The sequence below is a fragment of the Lathamus discolor genome, chromosome 6 (genome assembly GCF_037157495.1).
Source record: "Lathamus discolor isolate bLatDis1 chromosome 6, bLatDis1.hap1, whole genome shotgun sequence".
Classification (NCBI taxonomy): Eukaryota; Metazoa; Chordata; class Aves; order Psittaciformes; family Psittacidae; genus Lathamus; species Lathamus discolor.
The window spans coordinates 63,072,674-63,099,403 of NC_088889.1; the positions used below are offsets into that span (position 1 = coordinate 63,072,674).

The 26,730-nt window shown below is 38.7% G+C and overlaps 1 protein-coding gene across 3 annotated transcripts in view; it reads left to right on the top strand.

Moving 5' to 3' along the window:
- CSTF3 (cleavage stimulation factor subunit 3) overlaps nt 1-26,730 on the top strand; it is a 50,503-nt gene that overhangs the window by 16,753 nt on the left and 7,020 nt on the right. Inside the window, exons 2-14 of one of the 3 annotated variants that reach the window (XM_065683221.1) lie at nt 3,500-3,603; nt 17,289-17,321; nt 17,703-17,800; nt 19,189-19,255; nt 19,347-19,381; nt 19,488-19,614; nt 22,270-22,347; nt 22,555-22,717; nt 23,137-23,246; nt 23,621-23,737; nt 24,885-24,959; nt 26,284-26,427; nt 26,522-26,624. In XM_065683221.1, coding sequence (XP_065539293.1) covers nt 17,721-17,800; nt 19,189-19,255; nt 19,347-19,381; nt 19,488-19,614; nt 22,270-22,347; nt 22,555-22,717; nt 23,137-23,246; nt 23,621-23,737; nt 24,885-24,959; nt 26,284-26,427; nt 26,522-26,624 — 1,099 coding nt within the window. In that variant the 5' untranslated portion in view covers nt 3,500-3,603; nt 17,289-17,321; nt 17,703-17,720. The remainder of the gene's footprint in view (nt 1-3,499; nt 3,604-17,288; nt 17,322-17,702; nt 17,801-19,188; nt 19,256-19,346; nt 19,382-19,487; nt 19,615-22,269; nt 22,348-22,554; nt 22,718-23,136; nt 23,247-23,620; nt 23,738-24,884; nt 24,960-26,283; nt 26,428-26,521; nt 26,625-26,730) is intronic. The other 2 variants (XM_065683219.1, XM_065683220.1) reach the window with 2 other exon arrangements.

Sequence of the window (26,730 nt, forward strand, 5' to 3'; positions counted from 1 at the left end):
AGAAGCATGGGAGCATTTCCAGAGTTCATTTGAGCTGTGGCATCAGAAATCTTTAATTTTTAAGGATAGGAATTATGAGTAGAAGGATGGGGGTTTTAAATTTATTTTGTGGACAGTTTTCAGTACTATAGAGTGGAGTCTTATTGCATCTTGAAACAAACTCTTTAGTATACCTCACTTCTGACCTGAAGTATAAACATCTGATCTGGTCTGTTCCCTGAGAAGCAGATTGTACTAAGCCATGTGACAGGCTCCCTATACTAATCTTCATTTTCACAGGTTCCAGTAAGCACACATTGCTGAACTGTTAGTAGATCCTGTAACTTGTTCTGTAGACTGATAAAGGCTTTCAGAACTTTAAATTCTTTGACTTTCTCCAAAAGGAAGAGAGCTAGAATTGGTGGTATGCTGAGGAAGCTTGGCGATTTTACTCCTACTTTCACACTTGCTCTGTGTTTCAGCAAAACAGTTATGGAACTTAGGCGTATATCTAAATTGTATAGGCTTTGTCAATTAAAAATGTTGCTCTGGATCAACTAATTTGAAAAGATTAGTAGTACGGTGAAGGGTTGGCTGTCTTACCTCATTTGATTCCTGTAAAATGACTATGAAACTTAAGACTTTGTAATGAAGCCAGCTTGCCCTTTCCAGTTCCCCATGGTTTGTATTAGTGCATGAAACAGAGAGTAAGTTACACATAAGTACATAACCAGTATGTAACTGGGAGGAGAAATGGCTGTACAGTCTTTGAAGTGTTAACCCATGACCACAGCAGAACAAACTTATTTAGAGACAGCCTGGTACTTCCATATTGCTTAATGTGAAAATGAATATAAAATATATTTAAAAAACAATACTTCACAAGTCATGTGTTTGGACTAGAAAGATAACTTGCAGAATGTTGCCTAGTTGTTTGATTCAGTATTTTCTATGTCCAGGCTGCAGCAAAGTCATCAACTTCCTTTAGCTGTCATCTCTCCTGGAAGTATAGATTTTCAAACACCACTTTTAATGTTAAAACTAAAAATCAATTTTCTACTCAGATTAAAATGGGTTAGATTTACAAATATGAGGCAGCAACTGTGTAGTTATGTGTTGTCCTACTGATGAAACAGACAGTGTAATACGAGAGATAACTTCCTTGTTCTCAGTGTAGCTACATATATACATGAAACTAAGTATGTTTAAAATGTTCATAGTGTGACCAAATTGGAAAAAGGGCAATTTAGCTGCAGCTGGGTCTTTTTTTTTTTTGTTTTCCTTAGGAAAGGGAAATATGCCCTTTCAAAGAACTGTTTTCTGTTTGTTTCTCCTGCTTGGAGAATTGAAATTTGTAACACTGGCTGTAGTTGGTGGCATTTTCTAATGTAGGTATGAGTGCTGGTAAAACTTCCGGTTAAATTCTCTCTTAATTTAGGAACTCTTAAAGTATATTTTCAAAACAGTTTCAAACTGAAGTTTAAACTACGAAGTGACTTGTCCTGTTTCTGTACCGATACCATTCGTCTCAAATCTGCTTTCAGGCTATATGAAGGAGAGGAACAAATACTGTACTTTTGTCAAATTCTGCATTCCTGCAGCTTTCTTTAGGGCCATTGTTGTGGTTCCCAATAGTTACAGACATGTATTTGTTAACCAAGTGATGGATAAGAAGTTAAAAAAAAAAATAAAGGTGTATTTACTATTTACAGGGTTGGAAAGGGAGGTAGAGGAACAATCAAATGCAACATTTTAAATTTATTTGACAGAATTGTGATTATTGTAGTTTTTGTGGCCAAATGAAAACATGCTGTAGGTTCCATGCCTGTGGGTTGCTGAGGAATCTCTCTGTGTATGTGTATACATGTCTGATGTGTATATACATGTTTATGTAATAAGGGCACACAATGTAATTAATGTTCTTTTAAAATCATACTAAATAGAAATCTGAGTGTATGAGCAAGAGAACAGTGCAAATCTGCAGATAATTTACTTAGATTACTGAAGTTTATAGGTACTCAGAAATAATCTGCATAATCTCAAAATGAAATATATTTAGAATAACAAGGAATGGACGTTTCTTTATTATATGAAACTTCAGTCTGAATGCAAAAACATGACTTGATGTAGTATGTAAAGGAGTGGGAAAGAGCGAGCTAGGTTTCCTGCTTTGCTTTTTTTGTCTGGAGCCCAGTATTGGCCTGCCTTTTTTCCGTTCCTCCCCTATCCATCAGAAGATGATTTTTGTATGTCTTCATGGGCACAATTAGAAATATATTTGGTCTAAGCAGTGTGGATTACCAGATATTATTGTGGGCCTTATCTTTTCAATGTGCCCTTGCTGTTCGTCTTTCAGATGATGAGGATCTAGGAGTTCTTATCAAGAAGCTGTCTTTGGACAGTTCAGATGTGTTCTTTGAATTTAAGTGTCATAATTCTACTTACAATTCTGATGGGACAGAAGGCAGGGGGAGGGGGGGGATTCCCTAGTAATCGTTGTAACTATTTTCCGCTTTCCTGTAAGTTCGCTGATTTTTGTTAAAAAATAAAAATAAAAAAATCCCAAACTAATCCCATGACAAACCTTAACATCTCCTAATTATGCAGCTGCATAACTGCTGGTGAGAGTGTAATGGCATTGCATTTGTAAACCACACAAAAACATTTAGTAGCCTATGAGATGCAGTATGGAAGAGTTCTGAATGAGTTTCATTTAAACTTTCCCTGAAACTTGGTTTTGTTAATCTCTATTGTTTGCTCTTTTGTATTGTATCACAGATACTTAGAAGATAAAATTGTACTAACATCGTACTGTGCTGGGGCTTGAGGTCTAAGAAGCCCTCTCATTGATGTTACTATTGTGGAGAATAGAATGGTGGTGATGCAATATATGTAGGCTTTCATCTTAGAGACTTTTACTAACATGCAATTAATATTGAAGATGAGTTACAGTGGATAAGTTTACGGAAAATTGCTTTTGTAACACATCTTGCTGGTGGAAGTTCAGCTTGCAGCTTTCAATCCCTAGGCCATGCCAGTTGAGCCCTCTCCCCAGATTTTCCACACACATTGCAGTTATTAATGGTTTTAATACAAGCAGTGTGCTTTCAAAGTCTGCCTGCCTAACCTAATAGTGCTGACACGTTCATACATGAAGAAACATGTCCTTCATATTGAATTAGAATGACTAGCCTTACAGAGAGCCTTAGTCTAGCGGCTTTAACTTCACTGAGGGAATTCCATGATTCTAATACTGTGTGCCTTTGGGAATTGTAAATTCTGTCTAATTGTAAAATTGTGCTAGAAACATACCGGGGTAGTGGTGAGTGATAATGATATAAAAAGTAACTGAAAGAAAATACGCATTATTTATAATGCCATAAAGTTTCAAGTGGGCTGGTTTTAAATAGACTGGGATAAATGTTTAAAAGTGTGTGTGCCTCTGACAACCTTGCTAGCTGCTTAAGGTTTTCTTTGTAAAAATGCACTCTAAAATAGTCCCCACTGCATTAATTTTTAGATCCAAGTTACCTGAAAAAATGTTGTGGGTGAAAGCTGCAATGCTTAACGTAGAGCAGTGTCTCAGTCCCTACTCCACTCCCTAACAAAGGCGTTGCTGCCCTGGTAAGTATATGTTACTTCCCATTACTGCCCACTAGCTTGCATTCCTCAGGGAAATACTGTCAGTTTATTTATGTCAATTCAAATTCTGCACTGGAGTACTTGAGCAAGATGGGCAGTATAAATTTCTCCTACAGAAGATGTAACTAAATACAAGATTGATAATTTATATCCCTGTTCTGCTTTTCTTTGTATGTTAAAGATGGAAATTTAAAAGGGAAGTAAGGATGAAGTTTAAAATTAGCTGTCAGGCTAATTCAGCAGAAATATTTTTCTGGCACTAAGCAGATGGCGGTAAGTTTTTCTTCGTAATGCCAGAAAGAAAAGAGAGGTGAGAAATTTAACCTATTTACAAACAAAAAAGGCACAGAGTTAGTGCATGTTTTCATTTTATTGATGTTCCTGAAATTCAGGTTTGCCCTCAGATAATTTAATTTACTAGTGAGAGAAACATAGGTTTATCTCAGTAAGTTTGATAATTCTTGTTGATTTTTGGTCTGAATTAGTGAAGACACTGCACTGATATGATGTTGTTACTAACCTGCATGACAGTGGTCTGAAATTTCTGCAAAAACTTCATGGTCAAACAGTTTTCATTGTCCTTAAAGTGTACCTGTGGGCCTCCATCACACATAAATGTTGACCTACAGTTAGTAAAACTAACTAGTTGAACTCAGTAGTGTTATCTGTGCTTTGCCTTTCTCCTGCGCTGGCAGTTAATGAAAACTGTCTAAACAACGATGGTTTTCACCCATGTGAGCTGAGTTTTCTGCTCACATTCTGCTCACATTTCTGCTGAGTTTTCTGAGCTATATTGGAGGTCAGCTCTCTGCTCAAGTGCTGGCTGATGCAGTGAATCACGGAGGTTTCGTAGTGATGCTTCAGCCTGTTCCTAAATCTTCAGACTGCATTTTTGTAAGCATGCTGCATCACTATGATGATATAGCACCAAAACCAAGTCAAGCACTGTCATCTTCCAACACCAGGCTAAAGTATGAATGAGGGGAAATTCACACCTTTTCTTGAGAACCTTGCCTGCCTTGCTCTGAGCTGCATCTTCTCCATTTAGGTAGCTTAAATTACGTTTTGGTAACCGTTCTCTCTTTTATACTCAACCAAATATTTTCTGCCAGTGATAGAGATTACCAGTTAAGCTGCTATGTTAGTTAACATGTCACTTCTACAGATGATGGTAGTTTAGTATTGTGTGCCTGGTGTCTTTACATCAAATCATTCTTGACATCCTTCTTTTAAGCCACATAGTAGAACACAAAAGAACTATCCTAGTATTTCTGAGATCCCTGGTGCATTTATGTGCAAATTAGATGCAAAAAATCACCCGAGAACCTACATACTGTTGTTTTTTAATGCAGTTCTTGAAACCAGCAGGCATTTTGCATCATTCTTTAAAGCAAATGCTATCTGAAAGTATTTTGTGGATTTCTGTCCAGCGTTTGGCTACATAACAATGAATCTGTTGTAGCTAATGTAAAGTCCTCACAGTCTGAATCGAATCATTATCTGCTGTCTGTCTACTAAAGAGATCTTTTGTTACAGAAGGTTTTATAACACTACTCTTGGGTTTCTGAATCATCAATTATAGCAGACGAGCCATAAAATGCTTGGTTTGAGGGGTAGGGAGAAGACGTAGCAAACTGACGGGATGTTTTTTCGCTGTAAGAAGTTACAAACATGAGTATCAAACAGGGCTTTGCTGAAAAGAAAGTTGTTCTGAGTGCTCTCTAGCAAGGCAGCAGAACTACGAGCTCTGTTTGTTCTGTATAGGTAGACATAAAAGCAACACTTCCATTTCTGGTCAGTAAGCAGGGTTTTCTTTCTAGCTCATGGGTCAAGGCTAACCTTTCTTTGGCAAACCTAAGGATATACCTGTGCCAGTGTTGTTTCAGCACTCCAAAATCAGAGTCTCAAGAATAAATACTTGACCTTTAATTTCTGGTATTTCTTCTCTATATATTGAGATGGGGAGAGGTGGGAGGAAACTGGGATGTCAGTTGTATTACATCTTTTTTTCTGCCAGGCTACATGGGCCGTGAATTTCTGTACTGTTTTTATGATGGGCTTTTGCATTTCATCTTTCTCATGAGATGTGAAGTAGACTCTAAATGTCACTGCCCAGCTGCATGTGAAATTAATCTGAAGCACATGACATTTTTGAAATCTGAAGTCAGAGCAGCTCTTCCCTGCTAATCCAACACCAATTAATTTGAAATAGGAACAACGTATTGAATGGTCTTTGTCTTTCATCTTATAAAATGTACAGCTGATTTAAATGGGTTTTAATCTTATTGTGTGGAGTGTATAATAACAAAACTCACAAACCAAACTCACATAGAAGCTATTTCTAGTTGAGCTGTAAAATTAAAGACCTCAGTGTAGGACTCTCCCCTTCAGCAGAAGCGTCACCTATGTAGTTTTCATTTTTAAAACATGGAAATGTATAATCTGTATTTTTATTTTCCAACTTCAGTGTGCATTTCTATGTAGACAATTATTCAAACATGCAGTAGCTTAGTAAGTTACCTAAGCACCAGTATCAACTTACATTGATTTGAAGCAGCTATACATGTATTTTTATCTTTATCCTGGTTTATGAATAGCGGGATTATTCCCATAGATGGAAGCCCAGGAGGCTTAGCTTTAACCTTTGGAGGCATCAAGCTGAAGTTTAAAAGGGAAGGAGAAGAGGAAGCAATTTTAAAAACTGTACTTGTACAGTGTTTTAAATGGGCAAAGCAGTATATCATTTAAATATTCTAGAAACCTGGGGGAGGTTAAATGCACTAAGCTGTCTGATTAGCTGAAATAGTAATTACACTCAAATTCAAGTATTCTGGAAACACGGGTCCTAGAACAGTTGTGCAGTCTAGCCACTTAAATGTTTTTGAATTAGGTCTTTAACTGAGAAGATGTGCATTGTTCGTGTGGTTCTGGTTTAGGTTCCTTCTGAGCAGTCCAGACTTGGTAACTAGATACTGAGAAGACCCTGCATGTAAAACTCGTATGCTGAAGGAAACCAGTGAATGCTACTTTTACAATTAATTTCGTTTCCTTCTCAGACAGAAATTTGGAAATTCAATTCTGTAATAAGCTTTTAAAATAGCCTTTCTTTTTTTAACATTATAGATGAGACTTTTCAAAAACCATGAATAAGAATATTCATTCTCAGAAAGGAAACTGTAGAGAATTTCCTTTATTTTTGACAGACATATGAAGGATTTTATTAAGACAGTTGCGCATATTAGAAAAATGCACTAATTCCCTGAACTTCAGCTGGAATATCTCATTGCTGTAGAATAAAAACAGCTCGGTCATTAGGTTAATCTTATATTTCTGAGGCAGATTATTTTCCCAGTTTAGTAAATGACTGACATAGTAAATGTATCTTCATGATTTTATAGGAAATCCATGGGAAAGCCAGGACCCAGGTCTCTTCCTTATAAGATTATTTTTGTAGAATTGAAGTTAAAGTGCACTTGGTTTGGGTTTAGTAAGGTTTCTTTTGTCCTGCAGTTTGCATCCTGTTCTTCCTGTCAACTGCAAATTGATGCTGTGATGCAGTTCAGAGAATGACTTGTGCCTGTGCATTATTATTCCCCACTATTAACTTTTAGATTTCTGCTTCCTGTTTTCCTGTGATGAGACAGCTGTATGCTGTGGTCACACATCAGAGCCCCGTGGCACCTTTGGAGGCTTAGGACCAGTGTAATAGGTTTGAGAACCATTCTTTGAGCAGCCATTTTGCAACAAATTATTGGAAAATTGCATTTCACGTTCCAGCTGTGGAGACAAAATATTAAGAACAATTTGTTCTTTGCTGACAGGCCAAGCTAAGTCCTGTGCTAATATTGTAACAGTAAGAAGATTATGCTGTATGATATAATTACATTTCCGAGTACCATTTCTTACTCTTTGAGCAACTCGTGTTCCTTTTCCTTAGGAGAGTTGCTTGTTTGGCTGTTTTGGGGAGAGTCTTTATTAGGCTGGTTCTACACTAGAAAATGGGAGGGATTAATGTGAGGTCTCACTGAATTTGGCCATATGTCTGGTCCTAAGAGGTCTTCATTTGGACTACTAGCCTTTTTTGCTAAGTCAGTGTGGAGATTGTTAAAGGGATCTATCTTCTCTGTTTTCTAGGTGTGTTACTTTTTTAACATAGGTGTTCAAGGATCCCCTTAAAAAGTAAGATCTCTGAAATTCTGGCTTGTTCAGATGTATTATTAACATATAATCTTCCTAAATGAATGGAGAATTCTTAAAACCTTTCATACAAAAATTGCTATTATTTGATAACTTCATTCTACAAAAATAGATAAATAATTCAGTGTTAAACAATTACGGTTATCAAACTACTTTTTGGTACTTTTATGCAAGCAGATTTGAAAAAGAATATATCAAAACTACTCTGAGTGTACTGAGAAATCATCAAACTATAAACTTAATAGAGAACTTAATGTCCCATAAAATGTCCCATTTTCTGCAGCTTTATCATCAAATTACATAGTACATCACCACTTTCTTACAAATTTTGCTTTCTCACTTTCTCTGAAGTATTTTGAGGATTCTAAAATCTCAGAGGAATTATTTTTTTTAATGAGCTGTGTTACTGTAATGATTTCTTATAGAAATGAAAGGCAACTATGCGATCTTAAAGGAAGGGTCTTAAAATCTTAAGTTAGAGTGCTGTAAGGTGTGAGAACTGTGTAATGAAACAACTGGTTTTTATTTTTCCTAGTGTTGCCTCGCATACCCTTTATGATCTGTAATCTGTTGCAGCGGTCTGATCCCTGCTTCATTCTTAAGGTCTTAGTATTGTAAGGAGTTTTTATCTTGGGTTATGGGGTTAGTGCCTCGCTAGTGGTGATGGCAGACTGCAGGGTATCTACGCTTCTCAGTTTGGCAGCCATGTGTAAGATAGCGATGGCTAGTATCTTGCTAAATTAGCTGAGAAAGACCATTAGAGGAGCACATATATCCGATTCCATTTTCTCTGCTGAGGGACTGGTTTTGGTTATGATACACAATTGAGGTGGACAATTGGTGTAATTTATTTTGAGTTTACAAATTAGGGATTTCTAGGCCAATGGGATTGGGCAAATTCTTTGCTTTTAGGCTTCCTTCTTAAATTAACCTTTTAACTGTAAAGATCTGGCCAAAAGGTAAGACAGCAAGTCTTCAATTTACCTCACTGCATTTTGTCATATTTAATGAATTATCTTGCACTCCATGGGTGCTATACGTGCTTGTGGATCCTCTAATTTTTTCCTCTGGGAGGTAAACCAGTATAAATTTAATTCTAGGTGAAAAAAGACCCCACTGCTTCTTTCTGAAATGACACCAGCTGAAAAGCTTATCAATAGAACTGGTAATGTTAGCCATCTGAAAACACATTTTAAAACTTTCCACTGCTTCTGTAAAATACAAAAGACATTGAAAAACAGGAATGGAAAAAAGAAGTGAACTAAAGTACATAAGAAGAGCCAAAATGCATAAGTCAGGAAAGAAGCAAGGTAGTTTGCAGGAGTGTGAATACGGGGTGTTGTTTTCTGCTGTGGCTTAAAGTGAGTGTGAAATTAAGGAGGAAATTACAAGCCGCAGGGCATGTTGAAAATTGACTTTATCAAAGTGAGATTTGTGACAAATTGGGAAACTAGGTATGAGGCTGGACCTGGTTAGAAATGAGTAGAAAATAGAAGGATGCTTATATTATATGTAAATTGCTTCATACAGTTAATATTACATTTGTTAATGGGCAAATTGCCTAAATAAAAAAGGTAATGATTTTTCTGATTTGGGGAAGATATAAAGAATTGGTACCATAGATGGAGATGGGTCGTACAATAAAATTCAGACTGAAGGAGCAAAGAACTAATTGTCTCCAATTAGTTGGAAAAATGATTGAAGTAGGTAGCTTGTACTTCCCAATTATAAGCATAAAGCTAGATGCTGTTACAGAAAACATGCTTGTGCATGGCAAGATCTAAACAGCTAAGTGAAGTTCTTGTTTTCTTGAATAGTGCTGAGCGGACAGTAGGAAAGGCATCTTCCTTATGTGTGGTAGGTCTCAGTGCTCTTAGTCATATGTGTATGTTGGTAGGCTGCTGGAGTTTTACAGGCACATTTTGGAATGTGGGGGGTAGTGAAGTGAATAGTGCAGCCCAGTCAGGTGAAGTCAGTGGGTAAGGAACAGTATCTCTGACCGTGCGAAGCTGTTCAATGCAAACAGTGAGCAAAAGGTAACACAGGAGAAAAAAAATGTCTAAAAAAATGAATCAAAATTTGTATGTTTTTTCTTTTAAAGTAACTTGTGACAGATATCGAAGTTTCTCTAACCCGGAAGTAGTTGTTGCCATCTATGAAACATTGTATGACCACAAATACAAGGTGCTTATTAAAGAGGTCTTCGGGTCTATTGGTTTTTCAGATTGGCATGTAAGAACTGCTTACACTAAGTCAAGAGCAGATACGTGAAAAGTGATCTGAGGGGCAAAGTGTAGCTATTTGTTACATACATAATATCAGATTCTGTTGGGGACAGTTGTCTTAAAACACTTGCAGAGGAAACAATCATTTTGCATGGGAAAGTTTGAAGAAATAGAACAAGGAAGAAAAGCTGGCAGTGCTGCTGCTTTATGTGAGCTCTAGATAGGTATCTTCCCCCAGTACAGCAAAGAACAGTCAGTTCAGTAGACTGAGGCAGTACTGGAGGTAGACAAAAGTTTAGATGCGGTAGCTGTTGTCTTCACCCCCAGTTTCTAGGCAGTTTTAAATGTCAGATCCATAGGGTGGTGAAGTAATAGATAACTGAAGTCGATTTTGGTTTGCCCTTTTTTTTTTTTTTTTTTTTCTTAAGGGCATGGAGTGTGCTTTTCATCATGACTTGAAAAGAGCTGTCTGCAGCCTTACTTGAGTTACAGGAATCCAAAAGAGAGATTTCCAATAACGGGACTCAGTTTGTCAGGAAGGAAAATAGTTGTGCAAGTAGTAACATGGGTCGGGGTGGCGTTTAAACATAACTGCAAATCTGAGTTGGTTGATGGGTTGGGTTTTTCTGTCTGAAAGTGTTCTGGAAAAGAAATAAAACACACAAGCATAATGAAAGGGTACAGTAAGAGAATACAATATATTGGAAGAAAGAGGAAATGTACTTGAATATGCTGCTTCTGGATTTTTATAGTCCAGCTTGAAAGCAAAAGGAAGAAAAAAGAGAAGTATACGTGACATCAGAAATACAGTAGATAATGAATCGGTGATTGTAGTTCAGTACCATTCTCCAACTAGAAAAATCTTTTAACAGGTTTGTCACCATTCAACTTTTTTTTTTAAGGCTGCCTGTAAGTAAATATTTCTCTGTACAGCTGCTGGCTATTCTCTTGATAGTGGTGCCTGAAAGTTATGTTTACTTTTCAGGTTACTAAGTGAGTAAAGTGTCTCATTGTGGGACCAAGAGGCCAACATTTATTTTCTGTGAGGGAGCAGAGGCAGACACTAGTCCTAGAGGTTTCTTTATATGTGGAAATTAAATCAAATTGCACTAAGGTGTAATCTAGAGCACAGTAGCTTAATTGCTAAAAAAAGCACAATATTTTAATGAAGTCCTTGTTCTTCTTTAGAGTAGATATTTAAGAGTTAAGGTGGGGTAGACACTTCTATTCCACACTGTACTATTAGTAGCAAAGTTAACTTTCTTTACGGCAATGCATTAATTTTTCTTCACTTCTGGATCACTCGGTTTACTGTAAGTTTGTTCAGCAAGGTTGTCCAGATTCTCAGTCCTTGTGTGACTGCACTTCTGGAATGCAGTTTGCTGACGCCTAAGAATATTACATTCCTGTATTCTTGTGCATTTATTTCCTCATGCATCTGAAAGTTAAGTTTTCACTAGCTGCTCAGTAAGTGTTCTTGTATGTTTGTATGCAGGATATTAACTGGTAATTGGATTTTTAGAATTACAAGTCTTGTTCATTAGCTTAAATGATATTCTTAGTTACTGAAAAATTTATTCTTAAATATTGTGAACAAATTCTAAATAGATCTACATATAAAGATATGATAGTGTATGTGATAGACCACTATTTTATCAGGAAAGAACTGTGAAACCTAAAAGTGGTTATGATCAGGAAGCGTGATTTGTTAAAACACTGGGGCAGGCTTCCTAGAGAGGTGGTTGATGCCCCAGGTTGGTCTGTGAGTCATTCGGACAGTGCCCTTACATGCTTTAGCTTTTGGTCAGGCGGTTGGACCAGATGATTGTTGTAGGTCCCTTCCAACTGAAATGATCTATTCTTAGTTATCCTCTGAAGCAGACTGCAAATTGGTGCTTTTTTTTTTTCCCCCATCTACATTATAGCCAGTTAGATACATGGCAGCTGTGACTGCCTCCTGTTTTTCAAGTGGTAATATATCTAGTGGAAACAATGTTACTTTTAAATGTTAGTGCAGTGCCATTGTTCTGGAAGCTCCAGAAGTAATTCATGTAATAGTAGTTGGAGTCATTTAATTTAGAATAATTTTAAGGAACTTTTCAAATCCCATTTTATGGCAGATTTTGAAATTGAGACACAACTTGTGAATTTAAAAAATTACAGCATATTGAATGAAAATGCTTAGAATCTCATTCCTTTTTGAGGAAATGAGATTTCCTATACTCTGTATATTATATGTACTCTATGCAGTCTTTACTAATAGCAAGATAAAAGCTACATTTTCACAAGGAATATTTAAACTCCAAATGAAGACTGCAGAAATACCAAACAATTCAGTCCTTATCTGGTACAAATTGTACTAAAATTGCATATTACGGAAGTTACATCCATAGTTATGTGCTAATGGTTTAAATAAAGGATTTAATTGGTTAAGCTTTGGAATATCTTGCACAAATGAAATATGTGCTGTTTTCAGCATATGTGAATTTTACATCCAGTTACTGAAGCAGTTACAATCCAGCCTCCTCAGGTTAATGACCACATGCAAGTGCAGTGTTAGTCCTGCATTTGGTCTGCATTTTGCCTGCATTTCATGTACTTGAATGGGGCTTGATTTGCTGTTTGCAAAGGTAATTGCTGTTATTTGACCTGTAGGAAAACGACTCTGTTGTGTTAAGTGCTCACACAATTAGTCAGTAGCTGGAAGCTTCAGTAAATAGCAAAAGGCTGAATGTGCTAAAGATAGAAGAGGGAATTAGCATGTTACACTAGCTCCATTCTTTTAAAGATTACATTATTTTGAGGCAGTCTGAAAGTTTGAACTGCTCTCCTCCAAACCAGTATTTAGTCTGTAATTGAAGTGTGAACATCTCACCAGCCAGCCCTAGCCTGTGGACATGGATAGAGAAATGGGAATGTATTTTCCTTACATCTACTATACTGGTAGAGACCCATATTACTGGCTTGACAGTGGGTAGTTGATTATTTTACCCTAATAGTCAAGATGCAAAAAATTAAAAAGGTAAATGGTCAACACAGATTCTGATTTTATTTTTAAATTCTTTTTAATGATCTAATACCTCATCATCTCACTGTAAATGAATATAGGTGTTGCACAGTGAGCTCCTCTGCCTGTAGGAGGCTGCCAGCGGTGCACAGCGTTCCTCTTCAGGTCCCTCTTCCAGAAAAAGTTCCAAAGCATGTTGGAGAGCAGTGCAGGGGTAGTGGGTAGAGGGCAAGAGGATCTACCTCACCAGTGGGAGAGCTGGAGTCAGTGGATAAGGGAACATTAGATTTTATGTTTGGGAAAACAAATGTTTCCTTTGGAAAATTTCCATTGAAAAAGAAGAATAGAGTTGGGATATAGAAATAGGTCCGTAAGTACCATGCTGATCCTTAAGTACCACGTACTAGCCTTGCTTCCTTAAGGGCTTAATCCAAACCAAGAAATGCTGAAAAGGTTGAAATAAAAACTAGGACAGCTTTTAGGCTTGTGTTGTACGTTGCCAGATACCAGGAAGTAGTCTTAAATCTCTAGATTAACAAAATTACTTGCTTTGCATAATCATAAATGACACATATGTCTTGTAGTAAGTCTGTTAAAAAGGGTGAAGTGCAATGTAATTTGTGGATTAAATTTTGCCCTTGAATGTTTGAAGCTCATTATAGGGAATCACGTTGTATACTCTGGGAAGAAATTTTATGCTGTTATTATGAGTTGTTCTTTCACAAAGCTGATACAGTAGTAACTTAAATTTCCTGTTGGAACATCACGTTTAAAGTTACTCTTTCAGCAAAACAGGTGGAATTTCTCATTGTCACAGGCAGGGGAAGGCAAGGTCAGATGTTTAAGTATAGCTGGTCAGACTAGGTAGCTCCTGTATAATCTTTGAGGATGGAGAAGTGACATTCATATATAGCAGTTCTTCCTTAGAACGACAGTATGCCTAAGCTCATTCTGTAGGTGCTGGATTTGTGGTGGAGACACTCTTGTATGTTAGTCTTCACGAGGGTAACGCCTACTTCTTGAGTGAAAGCAGTCAGAATAGGAATACAGCCAGCATTACAAACTGATAATCTGTTCTAAACTTATGTTTTCCTTCAAGGACAAAAATACAGTATTAATGTCAGTCCTCTAATGCTTGTCCACTAATCATTGCCTGGTCCTGTGTCTGTAATAGGAAAACCAAGAAATGTAAGACAACTGTGTGATGGTGGGTCCTGGAGGCAGTATGTGCCCTCTCTGGTGATAGGCTTTCCCCATCCCTGTGGCATCCCTGAGCCAGAGCTGCCAGGATGTTTGCTTGGGAGTGGTGATCCAAGAAATGCAAACAGATGCCTGCAAGGAGATATAGATGCTCTGCCCTATGGCTCTGGGGGCTTCATAAAAACTCCAGCTTCCTAATGTCAATGGTACCAAGATTTCTGAGTTTTCAGATGTCAGTATCAGACCAGTTGTGTTGATTTATCAAATATGTAACACCGACTTGAAGTCCAGATGTGATCAGTGGCTTCTCATATATAGGGTGATTATGTAGAAAATATTTTGTTGTTTGAGTCATAACACTTGCAAATAAGGAATAGCTTTTTTTTCCTTAGCAAAATATTTTGCTTTTCAAGGTCTTTGGTTATTGGAAGTCCATGTATGGATAATGGATAAGTACCCTGTGTGCTTTTGTTTTTTGATGTTGCTTGGTGACAGCGCTGCCAAGCACTAATAAAGTTGCCGTAATAAGCACTTAAGTGGGATTACCTTTTACTTGTGCATTTACCTCATGCTGTATACAATTACTGAGGTCAGTCTAGGTCATTTCTGCTGAGTAATAGTTGTCATTGGGATTTTGGGTGACAGGGGCAGGGAGAGAGCATTCACAGACCCATCAGCTATGTCTAGGAATTTGTTTTGTGTTCTGACATGGGGTGGATGTGCAAAACCCTTTTTACATGGCTAAGCCTTGCCCTACCTTCTTACAGCTTTTCATTTTGAGCTTTTAAAAATTAGTTTGGGTCTTGTTCTTGAATAACTACAAGGTGACGCCTTCTGTGAGTGGCAAAGCCATGGATTCATTTTACTTAACTTTCACAAAGAAAGGATTTATACTTGAGATTCACTTTGAGTTTTGGTTGTGGGGTCTCATCTTACTGAAGATTCCTTGAGTAAGTACAAGCAGGCAGGCAGCTGTACTCTGTGCCAGACATACAAACCAAGATTCATTTGTTCTTTTCCACTCAGTGACCAAGGATGAAAGGCATTTGCAGGGGATGGGAGGTGTAGACTGAGAGTTCTGACTCTTCAGTGGGAGTTGAATCCTTTTTGTTGTATTGTAACAGGTGCTGAGGAACCTGAAAAGTTACTCTTGTTGTCAAAAAAGGATGAAGTAAAGCTGGGAGATGTCTTTTTTGGACTTCACAGTGGAGGAAAAAACTAAAATACAAGAATTTACTTTCCTTCAATTAGAAGTCGGGCGGTGCCAGACTCCTTGTGTCCAGAAAAGCCTTCTGTCTTAACAACCCTACAGTTACTACAGGTGCTTTTTAAAGGTGAAGAAAGGTGCTCTACTCTCAAAAAGCTGTGAGGAAATGGCAGTAGGATACATCCCCGTCCTTGAGGGTGTGTTGGGTCAGTGCGTCTTACTGCAAGGGTTAGAGGTATTCTTTGTAGCATGGACACGCTGCCTCCTGATTTTGAGTTCAGTGGTATTTCAGAGCACTGTTATTTCTATAATCAGTCATTTCTTTGGTCAGCTATCTTTTAACTGAACAGTCTGCAGAAAGACTTTGAAAATTGTGTATGCCAGGTATAATTAGGATTAATTTTCTGTAAACCTGGATTTTGTGGAACCTGGACAGGATACTGATCCAGTTCGAAAGCAGTACAGACACCAGGGTCTGGTCTGCCATGTATGCCATTAAAAGTTTTCCTGCAAAACTGGTTTGAATTCTCTCATTTTAATCAATCTTGTTCAGGAGTGAGAGAAAGGGGGATGCTCTGTTAGGACTCTTGAAGGCTGGGATGTTGCAGGAGTATGGAATCTGGAAAGCAGCAAACAGGACAGGCAGTGCACAGGTGCAGTACGGGACATATTTATTTTAGGCCTCCAGCAGATGAGTCAGTGTTTCTTAGCACTTGCATTAAAAATTCTCTTGTGTTTTAGAATGGGAATGTTATAGAAATGGTATAACTAATACCTGGTGCAAAAGGATGCTGTTTGTTGCCTACCCTTGTGCTTTGTGGGGGAAAAGGAAACGCTCAGAGCTGCTTCTGTGGCTCGTGTTACACACCATAATAAAAGCTGTGAATCCTTAAGTAAACAAAGAGCAAGGTGGTTTAAAGTGGAGTTTCAATGTTTTAAAAAAATGCAACACAGCATAACAAATCCTTATTTTATTAAAGGGTCTTTATTCCAGTGCACACAAGCAGCTTACAAAGGCACTGTCAATCTTCCTTGTTTCTTCAGAGTGTGTCTCTACCTCATGCCTAGCATGTTAACAAAACTGGAGCTACTAAATACATGCAGGGTGCCAGTCTGCCCTCTGTGTCTGTCTTGTGCTATTCTTTGTCTTGTCTGAAGGGCAACATGTTACTTCGAGACTAGGTTTCACCCTCTACCCTTGCAGTGTGTGTGCTGTCTGAATGACACAAGTGCCCAGATGTGAGTGTGGTTTGGGCCCTCCTGGAGGAGAGCACCAGACCTGGGGTCCTCTTGAAAAACAGGGTCTCCATGGTTTATTTGTTATTCTCTTGTTCAGCATCAGCATAATATAATAAAGTGTACTTTGAGAAATAAGTATTCAAATATAATACATTTATCAGTCTATTAGTTTTTTAAAATATGGTATCTTACCCTTAATTTACTAAATCCTGATCTAGAGGCTTTGGTGTTTGAGTCAGTATATGCATTTAAGGCAACAGAGTATCTTGAAGTTAAGAGGCTAAGTCTAGGTCTCCAAACTGGAATGCAGGAAAGCAACTTCACCTACTGGTACCTGAACTTTGGCCCTAGTGGAAGTGAAAACTAAATTAAAAACAACAGCAGCAAACCCAAACCCGCTAATTTTGAAGAAGTGAAGTACATGATTTTTCTATGTTTAATTATATTTTTGTGACATTATGTGGTGTTACATTGTAATGGGTTTAGGCAGCCAAAGTAGAAACTGGAATGCTGTAGTAGTGTATGAAGAATATATTCCTACTATTCTAAAATAGTTTCTTAAGTGATCTGTTTTTTTTCTGCTTCCCTGTAGATTAAAGCAAAAAATTATGACAAGGTGGAAAAGGTGAGTCCTATCAATATGTAATGTATCTCTATAGAAAGAACACGTATCCTGTGATTAAGCTAAAGCAGATTGAAAAGAACTATAGTGTTGCCGAATGCTCTATTAAAAACACAGCTAAATATCAGTAAAATCAGTTTGTTGTTGCTGCCAAGCTGTAATCAGTGAAATGCGCAGAGGAATTTCTCTGCTTAATTCTGTCCAGCTCCCTTGCATAACACAGATACGCTTTAGTCCAAAGGATGAGTAGTTTAACTTACTCTTTCTTACAAATCTCACTCATAATTACAAAGATTATTTTAATTTGTACTGTATAGCTTTGAAAGTAGAAACCTAATTTCTATATCTGGAATCCTGATCACGTCTTCTTGATGTATTAAACAGTTATTTCAGCGATGCCTTATGAAGGTTTTACACATTGATTTATGGAAATGTTACCTTTCCTATGTTCGAGAAACCAAGGGGAAGCTCCCTAGTTACAAGTAAGTTAACAGACTCGCTCTGAATTATTTTAGTTTTATGGTGAATCTCTTCTTGATTATTGACTAGGGGGTGGGGAGGAGCCTGGATGGCAAACCTGCCTGGGGATCTTCTGGTAGAGTGTTGGGGGGATAATAGATAATCTACATTTAGAAAACATTTCTTTAAAGTTTCTTTACTTGAGCTTGCTGGGTAAAATTGGTTCCATAGTCTGGATCCATCTAACACGGTGGGAGGGACAAGAGCGGGGAATAGCTGGCATATCCATGCTGGTTCCCTGCAGATGAGATCGGTGCTTGAGCCAGTCTGAAGCATACTTCTTCCTCAGTCAGGTCCTTTTGCTGTCCTTCCCCTTAGTGTCCTGTTTAGAGTCTTTACAAAAACTCGGCACCAATTCCAGCTGAGGTCCTGTATTTAACTAGCAGTAGTACTCAGTTCTGTAATTAGAGAAAGTTTCAGAATGCATAAAAAGGCATTAAAAAATCAGGGAATCAGAATTTTGGGGTGCAATAATCTTTATCACTTTTCAGTTCTACACTGTGTGCTTGTTTATAATCCTGTTTGAGGTTTCAAAAAATACCAGTGCTTCTCAGAATCTATAAACAGCTTCTTCCCCAGCCCACCATAATTTCTGTGTACTATACCTGGCAAGGCAACTGTTGCATCAACAGAGAAAAAAAGAAGGGGTTTTTAAATTTAGTTTTACAAGACTGTTCTGAAAAAGTGCCAGCACACACCCCCAAACTTTTGGTCCACTTGAAATTTCCTCTTTTATTCCTGGAGGTATGGTCAAGGTGGTAGCAAGGTACTGAAAGATGTCTGAGTAAAAGAAAGTGGGAGAGAGAAAAAGCTGTTTTCATTGAAACTTGACCAAGGAAGTACTCTGTGAATGTTTTAATCTGGGGAAAAATACTTTGGATTTGGGGGGATAAGAGAGAATGTGAAAGTTTTGGGGCAGTTTCAACACAGGGCAAACCACAGTCTTGTGTGTTCCTGCAGAATTACAACAGGGTTTGTGGAATTCTGAGAAAAAAAGAAACCATGGGTACATCTGTCAGTGGAGATGATACAAAGACCACTTGGTTTCTGTCTTCTCAACTTCACATAGTATATGTGGATTTCCACTTCCTTGAGGGACAGGTTCTCAGGAGCTGTTAGGATGCTAGATGACCACCAATAGGTCTACATTATTTTCTTCAATTAAAAATGAATAAATGCAGAATTTAAAGCTACCTGAATTCCAGTTTTTACTCTCAGCCATTGAATGATTCTTTTCATGCCTCGAAGTTTGGTTAGAATTTGCTGCACAAAAGAAAGCTCTTAAATAAAGATTTTTCAAACTACTAAACGCTTGCTCTATGGTCTTTGTGGTTTGTTTTTTTTTCCTCAGAGAAAAAATGGCTCAGGCATATGATTTTGCTCTGGATAAGATTGGCATGGAAATCATGTCATACCAGGTATGTTTTTTTTTATCAAAACACATTTAATATCTACCTTTATAACAAGTACAATTAAATATTGGTTTCATTATATTTTTTTCTCACGTAGATCTGGGTGGATTACATCAATTTTTTGAAAGGCGTGTAAGTACCTTAAAAGACTGTTTTGAAGCTCAGTTACTGTAACGTTGATGCTCATGCTAGTTATGGTCTGTAATAGCTGACGTTCATCTCTCTCCCCACTATTTAGAGAAGCAGTAGGATCTTATGCAGAAAACCAGAGGATAACAGCTGTCCGTAGGGTTTACCAGCGTGGTTGCGTGAATCCAATGATAAACATAGAACAGCTCTGGAGAGATTATAACAAATATGAAGAGGTAATCAAGAACATGATCTTTTTCTTTTTTTGTGACATTAAGAAAGAAATAATAATCGTATAATCAAGTATGTACCCAAACTCTGTCCACTAAATAGTTGTACATAAAAGCAATGACTGGCAGTATAAACGTGGTGTGAGTGTGCAGCATGTACCAAGGCCTGTGCCAAAACTCTGCAGGTACCTGAGTGAATTTTTTGGTTTATTGTAAACACTTTCCTTAGAGTACATTTAACTGGCCGATTTCACTGGTGGCCCAATGGATTTGCTACTGGATTAGAAATCATGGCATTCAGTGGCAGAGAATATATTTAATGGAAGCTAAAGCAAATCAGCTGGCAGTGAGGGCTTGCTTCTCCAAAGAGGCACTCCCCTTCTTCAGTTACAGTTGAATGGGATAAAATGGCATTCAGCTGTGATGCTTTGGACTTCCTTCACAGTATGAAGTTACATGGGCTCAAGTACATATTAAATGCTCCCCACCATTCTTCACCTGAAGCCATTACAGCATCAGTTCAGGTGAGTCTGCTACCACATTGTCTTCAGCAAGCGTAACCTCAACTCACTGGCCTTGCAGGCCACTTTGTAGCTGCACCTTTACAGTGTGTTTGTAAACACATTTGGTAGCAGCTTGTTAAACTAACCCAGTCAGCAGAAGTGAGAGTGCAGAACCAAGGGTGGATGTACTCATGCTCAGCACTGTCAAGCAGAGATGCTCATACAGCACTCCCTTGTCCTGCCTATTGTGCTCAGGCTTGCAGGGGTCAGCATGCTATGGGTCAGTTGTGCACTGAGCAGGAAAGAAGGCCCAGTTTCACTTTCCTTCTTGCCCATTAGTTGTAGGTTTGGTGACCTCTGACATTAATAGGGCCACTGTACTAAGCTAGTGGGAGTACCTCTGGGCATCCACAGCCATGAGCATGTACTGTAATCCTGAATTCCGCTGTACTCGGGTACCACAGATAGCCTGCTGACCACCAGGGAAGGTAGCCAGTGATCTGCCTTCTCCTGAGTAGGAAAATACGCAGTACAGCCTCCCTGTAAACCTCTTCCCTTCCCACACAGCAAATGAAGGCTGTCACTGCTGATTCCTACTACTTTCATTAATTATGTAGGCAGACTGCCAAAATGATAGCTGAAACCTGTCCTACATTTGTTCCATACCTTCTTTGAGCTGAAGCAGCTCTGGCTGACAGTGGTAGTGCACACCTTGGGCTGTTCCGAGGTGCAGTAAGGCAGGGGCTAGTGCTCCGCTTGGACTCAGGTTTCTGCACATCGTGTTCTGGCCAGCCTGGCCTCAAGCGAAAGGGTTGCTGCTCACGGGTGTGGTGGCACAGGAAAGGAACTGCTCCTCACCAGAAGGGCTCTTTGAGGGGTCACTTATTCCCCACATCAGTAGCCTAGCAACACAGAGATCACGTGCAGCTCTCAGTATGAAAGGTTACTGGCTATTTGTTGCAATTAAAATCCTCAAGTTTTCCTTTAGCTCAGTGGGTAGCCACCAGGTAGCAATGTCAGCCTGTCAGCCACCAGTATCTTTAATTAGACAAATGGTCAAAAGTGGTAGCACCCCTGGTGAGACAGAGAAGTGACTGTCTTTGGCTCATGAAGCTGTGCCTCATGAGGCTGGGAGCACTTCCTGGGAGAATATGTTGTGTCCTCAGCACGCTCCTGGGTTAAATGGGGCATTGCTGGCTTCGTGTGCTAACTGGCCCAGATAGCTATCCCAGACGGTGCTCTGCGCGAGTCCAGGTGGTACCTCTGCTTCTGTAGCGGGTACCTGGCTCAGCTGCCTGTTTGGAACAGGGCTGAAAGCTGCACTCCCCTTCCTCAGAGTCCTGGCAAGCCACACCAGCAAACTCCACCCAGTTGCAGGCATGAACAGGAGGGTGTTTGCTTATCCTGCTGTAAGAGCAGTGCTTTGAGATGTTGTTCATGCCTGGGACCCCGTGACCAGGCCTGCATTGCTGAAGCTGAGCTGTGAGGTGTGCCTGGGGCCTGTCTGCCCCAGATCCCCTACTGCTCTTGCTCAGCAGCGTGGCAGAGCTCTCTGCACGGCCATGCAGTCCTGGAGGGGTGTCATTTTTTGCAGTGATGGGTCTCAGGTCTCTCAGCTGAAAGATGTACACACGTGGCAGGTGTGAAAGCTGTCAATTACTTCAGGAATGGGAGAGAAGGGAGAGCTTTGAGCTGGGAGGTCAATCTGTTACTGCTTGTCAGAGAACACTGAGCTGCTCATACACTGTCTCAGTGTCCACGGGGTGAGCAGCAAGGCAGGGAGCTTTACTGACTAGGCACAGACTGACAGCCCGTGATTGAAAAGGAAAAATGTAAATCACAAATAGTCTTTTTCTACTTTCTCCCCCAGCAGATTTATGTAATTTCATTGTGGTTTTGAAAGCTGTAAGTGAATAAAAATCTACAGGAGTTGCTTTATGTCAGTTGGATTTTTAGTAGTGAGTTAATTCTAATGAGTAAGTTCTTGCTCATGTTTATTATGAGAAATGCAGTACCTTTCACAGTAGTATTCTAGAATAACCTTGTCCTTCTTGCTCACTTTTGCATCCCCTTTAAAGCCCTTTTCTGTATGAAATGAGATTCAGTATTTCTAAAGTGAAATTGCACATTCCCAGTTCCTCTTTTCACCTTTCTCCAGGGCATCAATATTCACTTAGCTAAGAAGATGATTGAAGACAGGAGTAGAGATTATATGAATGCACGACGTGTAGCAAAGGTAAAGCCTTGTGTTGATTTTCCTTTGTTCTATTTAATTCTACAAACAAGCATTAAACTTGAGTCTTATTTTCAAATAAAAGCATGTGTTAGACTAATGAGGTTGCTATGCTATAATATTTGTATCAGTTTTATAAAGCATAACCTGAAATACGTGTTAAAAGTGTTTAAATCTGTTGTTAGAAACATTGCTGCTTCACTGTTTCAGGAATATGAGACAGTGATGAAAGGTCTGGACCGCAACGCTCCCTCTGTCCCCCCACAAAATACCCCCCAAGAGGCTCAGCAGGTAGACATGTGGAAGAAGTACATCCAGTGGGAAAAGAGCAATCCACTGCGTACAGAAGATCAAACTCTCATAACAAAAAGAGGTAATTAGATACTGTGCTAGGACATGTAGAATTGTATTTGTTAGCTCCATTAATGACCTCCAGCATAATTAATGATGTGATTTAGTGTCTGGAGCAGAAGTTGATCAAGTTTCTTGAACTGAGGGTTGCTATGGTCATGTGCCACTGAACTTTCCCTGGAGGTCAGGAAATGGTGGATCACAGCCAGATTCTGTGGCTGATGTTCTTGAATAGGTTCTGCTGGGAGGAGACAGGTTTTAGCTGCTGGCTATGGTTAATAAAATTCCTTGCAATATGAGACTGTAATCCTTGTATTCGAAGCCATTTAGTGTTAGTATTGTCCAATTTGTTTGCTGGTTTTTGTATTTCATACTTCCACTGTGCAAAATGATACCATTTCTGCCATAATACAAGGGGTATTTCTTTTCTTTTCCCCACAGTTATGTTTGCCTATGAGCAATGCCTTTTGGTTCTGGGACATCACCCAGATATCTGGTATGAAGCTGCACAGTACCTCGAGCAATCTAGTAAACTGCTAGCTGAAAAAGGGGTAAGCAGATTGACAGTGGTTTTCTTTCTTCCCTCATTACTTCACTGTGGTGTACTGTTAATTTTTCCTCAAATAATTAAGAACTAACTAGGGGGGGATGAAAAATACGTAGCACCATGAGCTGTCCAGAATTTAAAAATATTTGCTTTTGAGATAAGAATTATGAAAAACTATTTCAGTCTTGGCCAGGTTTAAGTCTGGGGGGTGGGGTTTGGCCTGACTTCGTGATTCTTTAGGTACTGGGGAGATGTTATCTCTTTATTGGAGCACTGCATGGAAGTTCACTGGGACTTCTCACACATAGAAGATATTCCATAGATTGGCCTGCCTTGTCATAGATGCTGAACAATTATATTATACTTATTTTACAACAGGACATGAACAATGCTAAACTTTTCAGTGATGAGGCTGCTAATATTTATGAAAGAGCGATCAGCACTTTATTAAAGAAGAATATGCTTCTTTATTTTGCATATGCAGATTATGAAGAGGTGAGCAAAAATAGTGATGTACTGACTTTAAAACCCAAAGACATCTCCCATCGATAATGTCATCTATTTGAAACGTACTGAGTACACAGAAGTCTACAGAAGTAACTTACTGATTCTTCTCTTTCAGTGTTTCTGATACTTGGCTGACAAATTGGAGAGAAAAAATCCATTGTATTCAGTACAAAAATTTTGAAAATCTACTGTCTTTCCACTTAAATATTAACTGTATTTCTCAAATTGCTATGAGCTTGCAAGCTTGATAGGCTTATTATATTTACCGGAGCATCAGCTTCTTCACTTTGAAAATGGGGATAAAGGACACCTTTCGTGTCTAATTCTTGGGGGTTTGATGTTTGTCGTTGCATGACTGTGATGGAGGATGGCAGGTTCTCCTGAGAAATCTCTTTACCCAGGCTGCCACCTTGCTGCACAGCCTTGCTAATGAATAATTATGCCCTGACATTGGCTGGGTTTGCACATGAGCCACCATGAATAAAGTCCATTTTCCACTGATCAGATAAGGACTGTGGAGTTCTCTGCAGGATATACTTTGCCCACTTAGCATAACATGGAAGAGTCTTTGCAGGAGGATCCTGAGGACAGCAGCAAAAAAAAAAAAAACAACAAAAAACCCAAAACAACCCAAACCTTTGACTTTTAAAGAAAAAGCTTTCTTTGGCTTTCAGTGCAGCTATTTAGGGTTTTTAAGGTTGCACAATAAAGCTTGGAGGGCTGCAACTGGCAGGGAACAGAATGGATGATTTGAAATGTGAATGTTGGAGAGGAAAGAAAGGGGTTTTCCTAGCTGTCTGCATATTACTTTTAGATAGAGGTAAAGGAAACAGTCTTATTATCCCAAACACATACAATCCCAGTTCTGCTGCAGTATTACTAAAGTGTGGAAAAAGACATCAGAAACTCTTGAAAACCCTGTACATAAGCACTGGTGAGAAATTAATGTGGGAAGTAAAGAAGTGACTGCATGAGAGAAAATGCAGCCTGGCATAAAGGGACTGACATAGTGTTCAACTGGGGGGGAAAGGGAACAGAAATATTGCAGGTTTTCCTTCAGATTGATTTTTGCATTCTTGCAGGTGGTTTGTAATAGTATTACCAGACAGTCTGTATTTCCTTTGTATTTACTTAGAGTCGTATGAAGTATGAGAAAGTACACAGCATATATAACCGGCTCCTGGCTATTGAAGACATTGATCCCACCCTGGTAAGATGACCATAGCATTGAGTTTTTCCACATTTGCACTAATAGTCACTTGAGTGCACACAAATAATGGGGAAGTACTTGCAGGAGTTCACTGGGTCACAGGGTGATTGAGCAGATGTGCTGAGAGGACAGAATTAGATTAACATTTCAGCAAGGGTGATTTATTATAGCCTTTAACCCACTTAGATGCACCAAGTCGTGCAGTTTTGTCCTCTCTCTTTTGGAAAGTCTTTTAAGACAAGCAATGAAGATATACGGTATTAAAGATTTCATGATACAGCTCATAAGAATTAGTGTGTGTTTTGTTGGCTCAAATAAATAAAATTGTGCTTTGCCTCCCCTTAACTGATTAAAAGCACGTTGCTTTTGCCCGTTGTTCTTCCTATGCTGAAATACATCATCCTGTGTACATGTAGCTTGTATATAAATTTGTAATGCACCATATTAGTATCAAGGAGTATTGTTGTACAGCTGCTTAAGTTCTGTAATAAACAACACTGTCTGTAGTGCCAGCTGTGGTAGCACAGAACAAATGGTGTGAGAAGTGACCTGCCCTCAGAAAGTCATTTAGTTTATAAATAGACATGACAATGCATGAGAAGGAAAATGAAGGTCTAGGGTCTAAAATTAAACAATGGGTCAGGGTCAGAGGAAAGGTATCCCTTACTGACACTTTCTAGTCTGTAAAGACACATCACAGTGCTTCCCAAGTGCCTGTTTTCTGAGAAAAGATGTACTAGTTCCTCCTATTTGAAAATGTTCTTATTTGTGATCTAATTCAGAGTGGAGGAAAGTTAAATCCCAAAGAAATGCAGATCACAAATTGGCAACTGAATTAAACAGGACATTCATTATTTCCTTGATCAGGTATAAATATCTGTAGGACGGTTTGTATCTTTGATTGTATAATGGACAGTAAAATGCTTCATCAGGCCTTTGGGCTGTTCTTTAGCCTTATGGGTGTCTTAACTTCATTGGGAAGTTACAGTTTTTACAGTAAGCCTCTAGTTTCTTGAAGGCACCAGTTTATGTAAATTACATTCATCTCCCCTTCCTTGAAAAATCTGTGTATGAACTGTTGGCATTTCAGGGCATCAGTCTTGGGTATATTCCATTTTAAAAAAACCCAAAAAAAGTATATAAAAAGCTTTGCCTCAGAATTTCTAGCAGAACGCCACGGAGGCACAATAGAGTCTTGTTTCTGTTACAACTTTTTAGTTGTGTTTTGTGAGGAAAGATTATTTCAGCTATAGTAAAGGACTCTTTTATATTCTAGTATTCTTTGTCAGGACCGATGCTATATAAACATTAATATGCACCTTAGGTCTATATCCAATATATGAAATTTGCAAGGCGAGCAGAAGGCATAAAATCTGGAAGAATGATATTTAAGAAAGCAAGAGAGGATACCCGTACCCGCCATCACGTCTACGTTACAGCAGCTTTAATGGAGTATTATTGTAGTAAGGTAATCATAGATGCTCCATCTGATACTAAAGCAGTGTCAGGAGGGTGTGTGGCTCACCGAAGCCAATAATGGTTTTCTTCTTAAATGTTTGCAGGATAAGTCTGTGGCCTTCAAGATTTTTGAGCTAGGACTGAAAAAATACGGGGACATTCCAGAATATGTACTGGCATATATCGACTACCTTTCTCATCTTAATGGTAAGTTTTATGCTTTGAGAGGTCCAGTGAAACATTCATCTGTCTTCTCTGTGAGTTTAAAGGCCAAGGTTTTATAATTTAGTTTACATTTTATATTTTAGTTTTA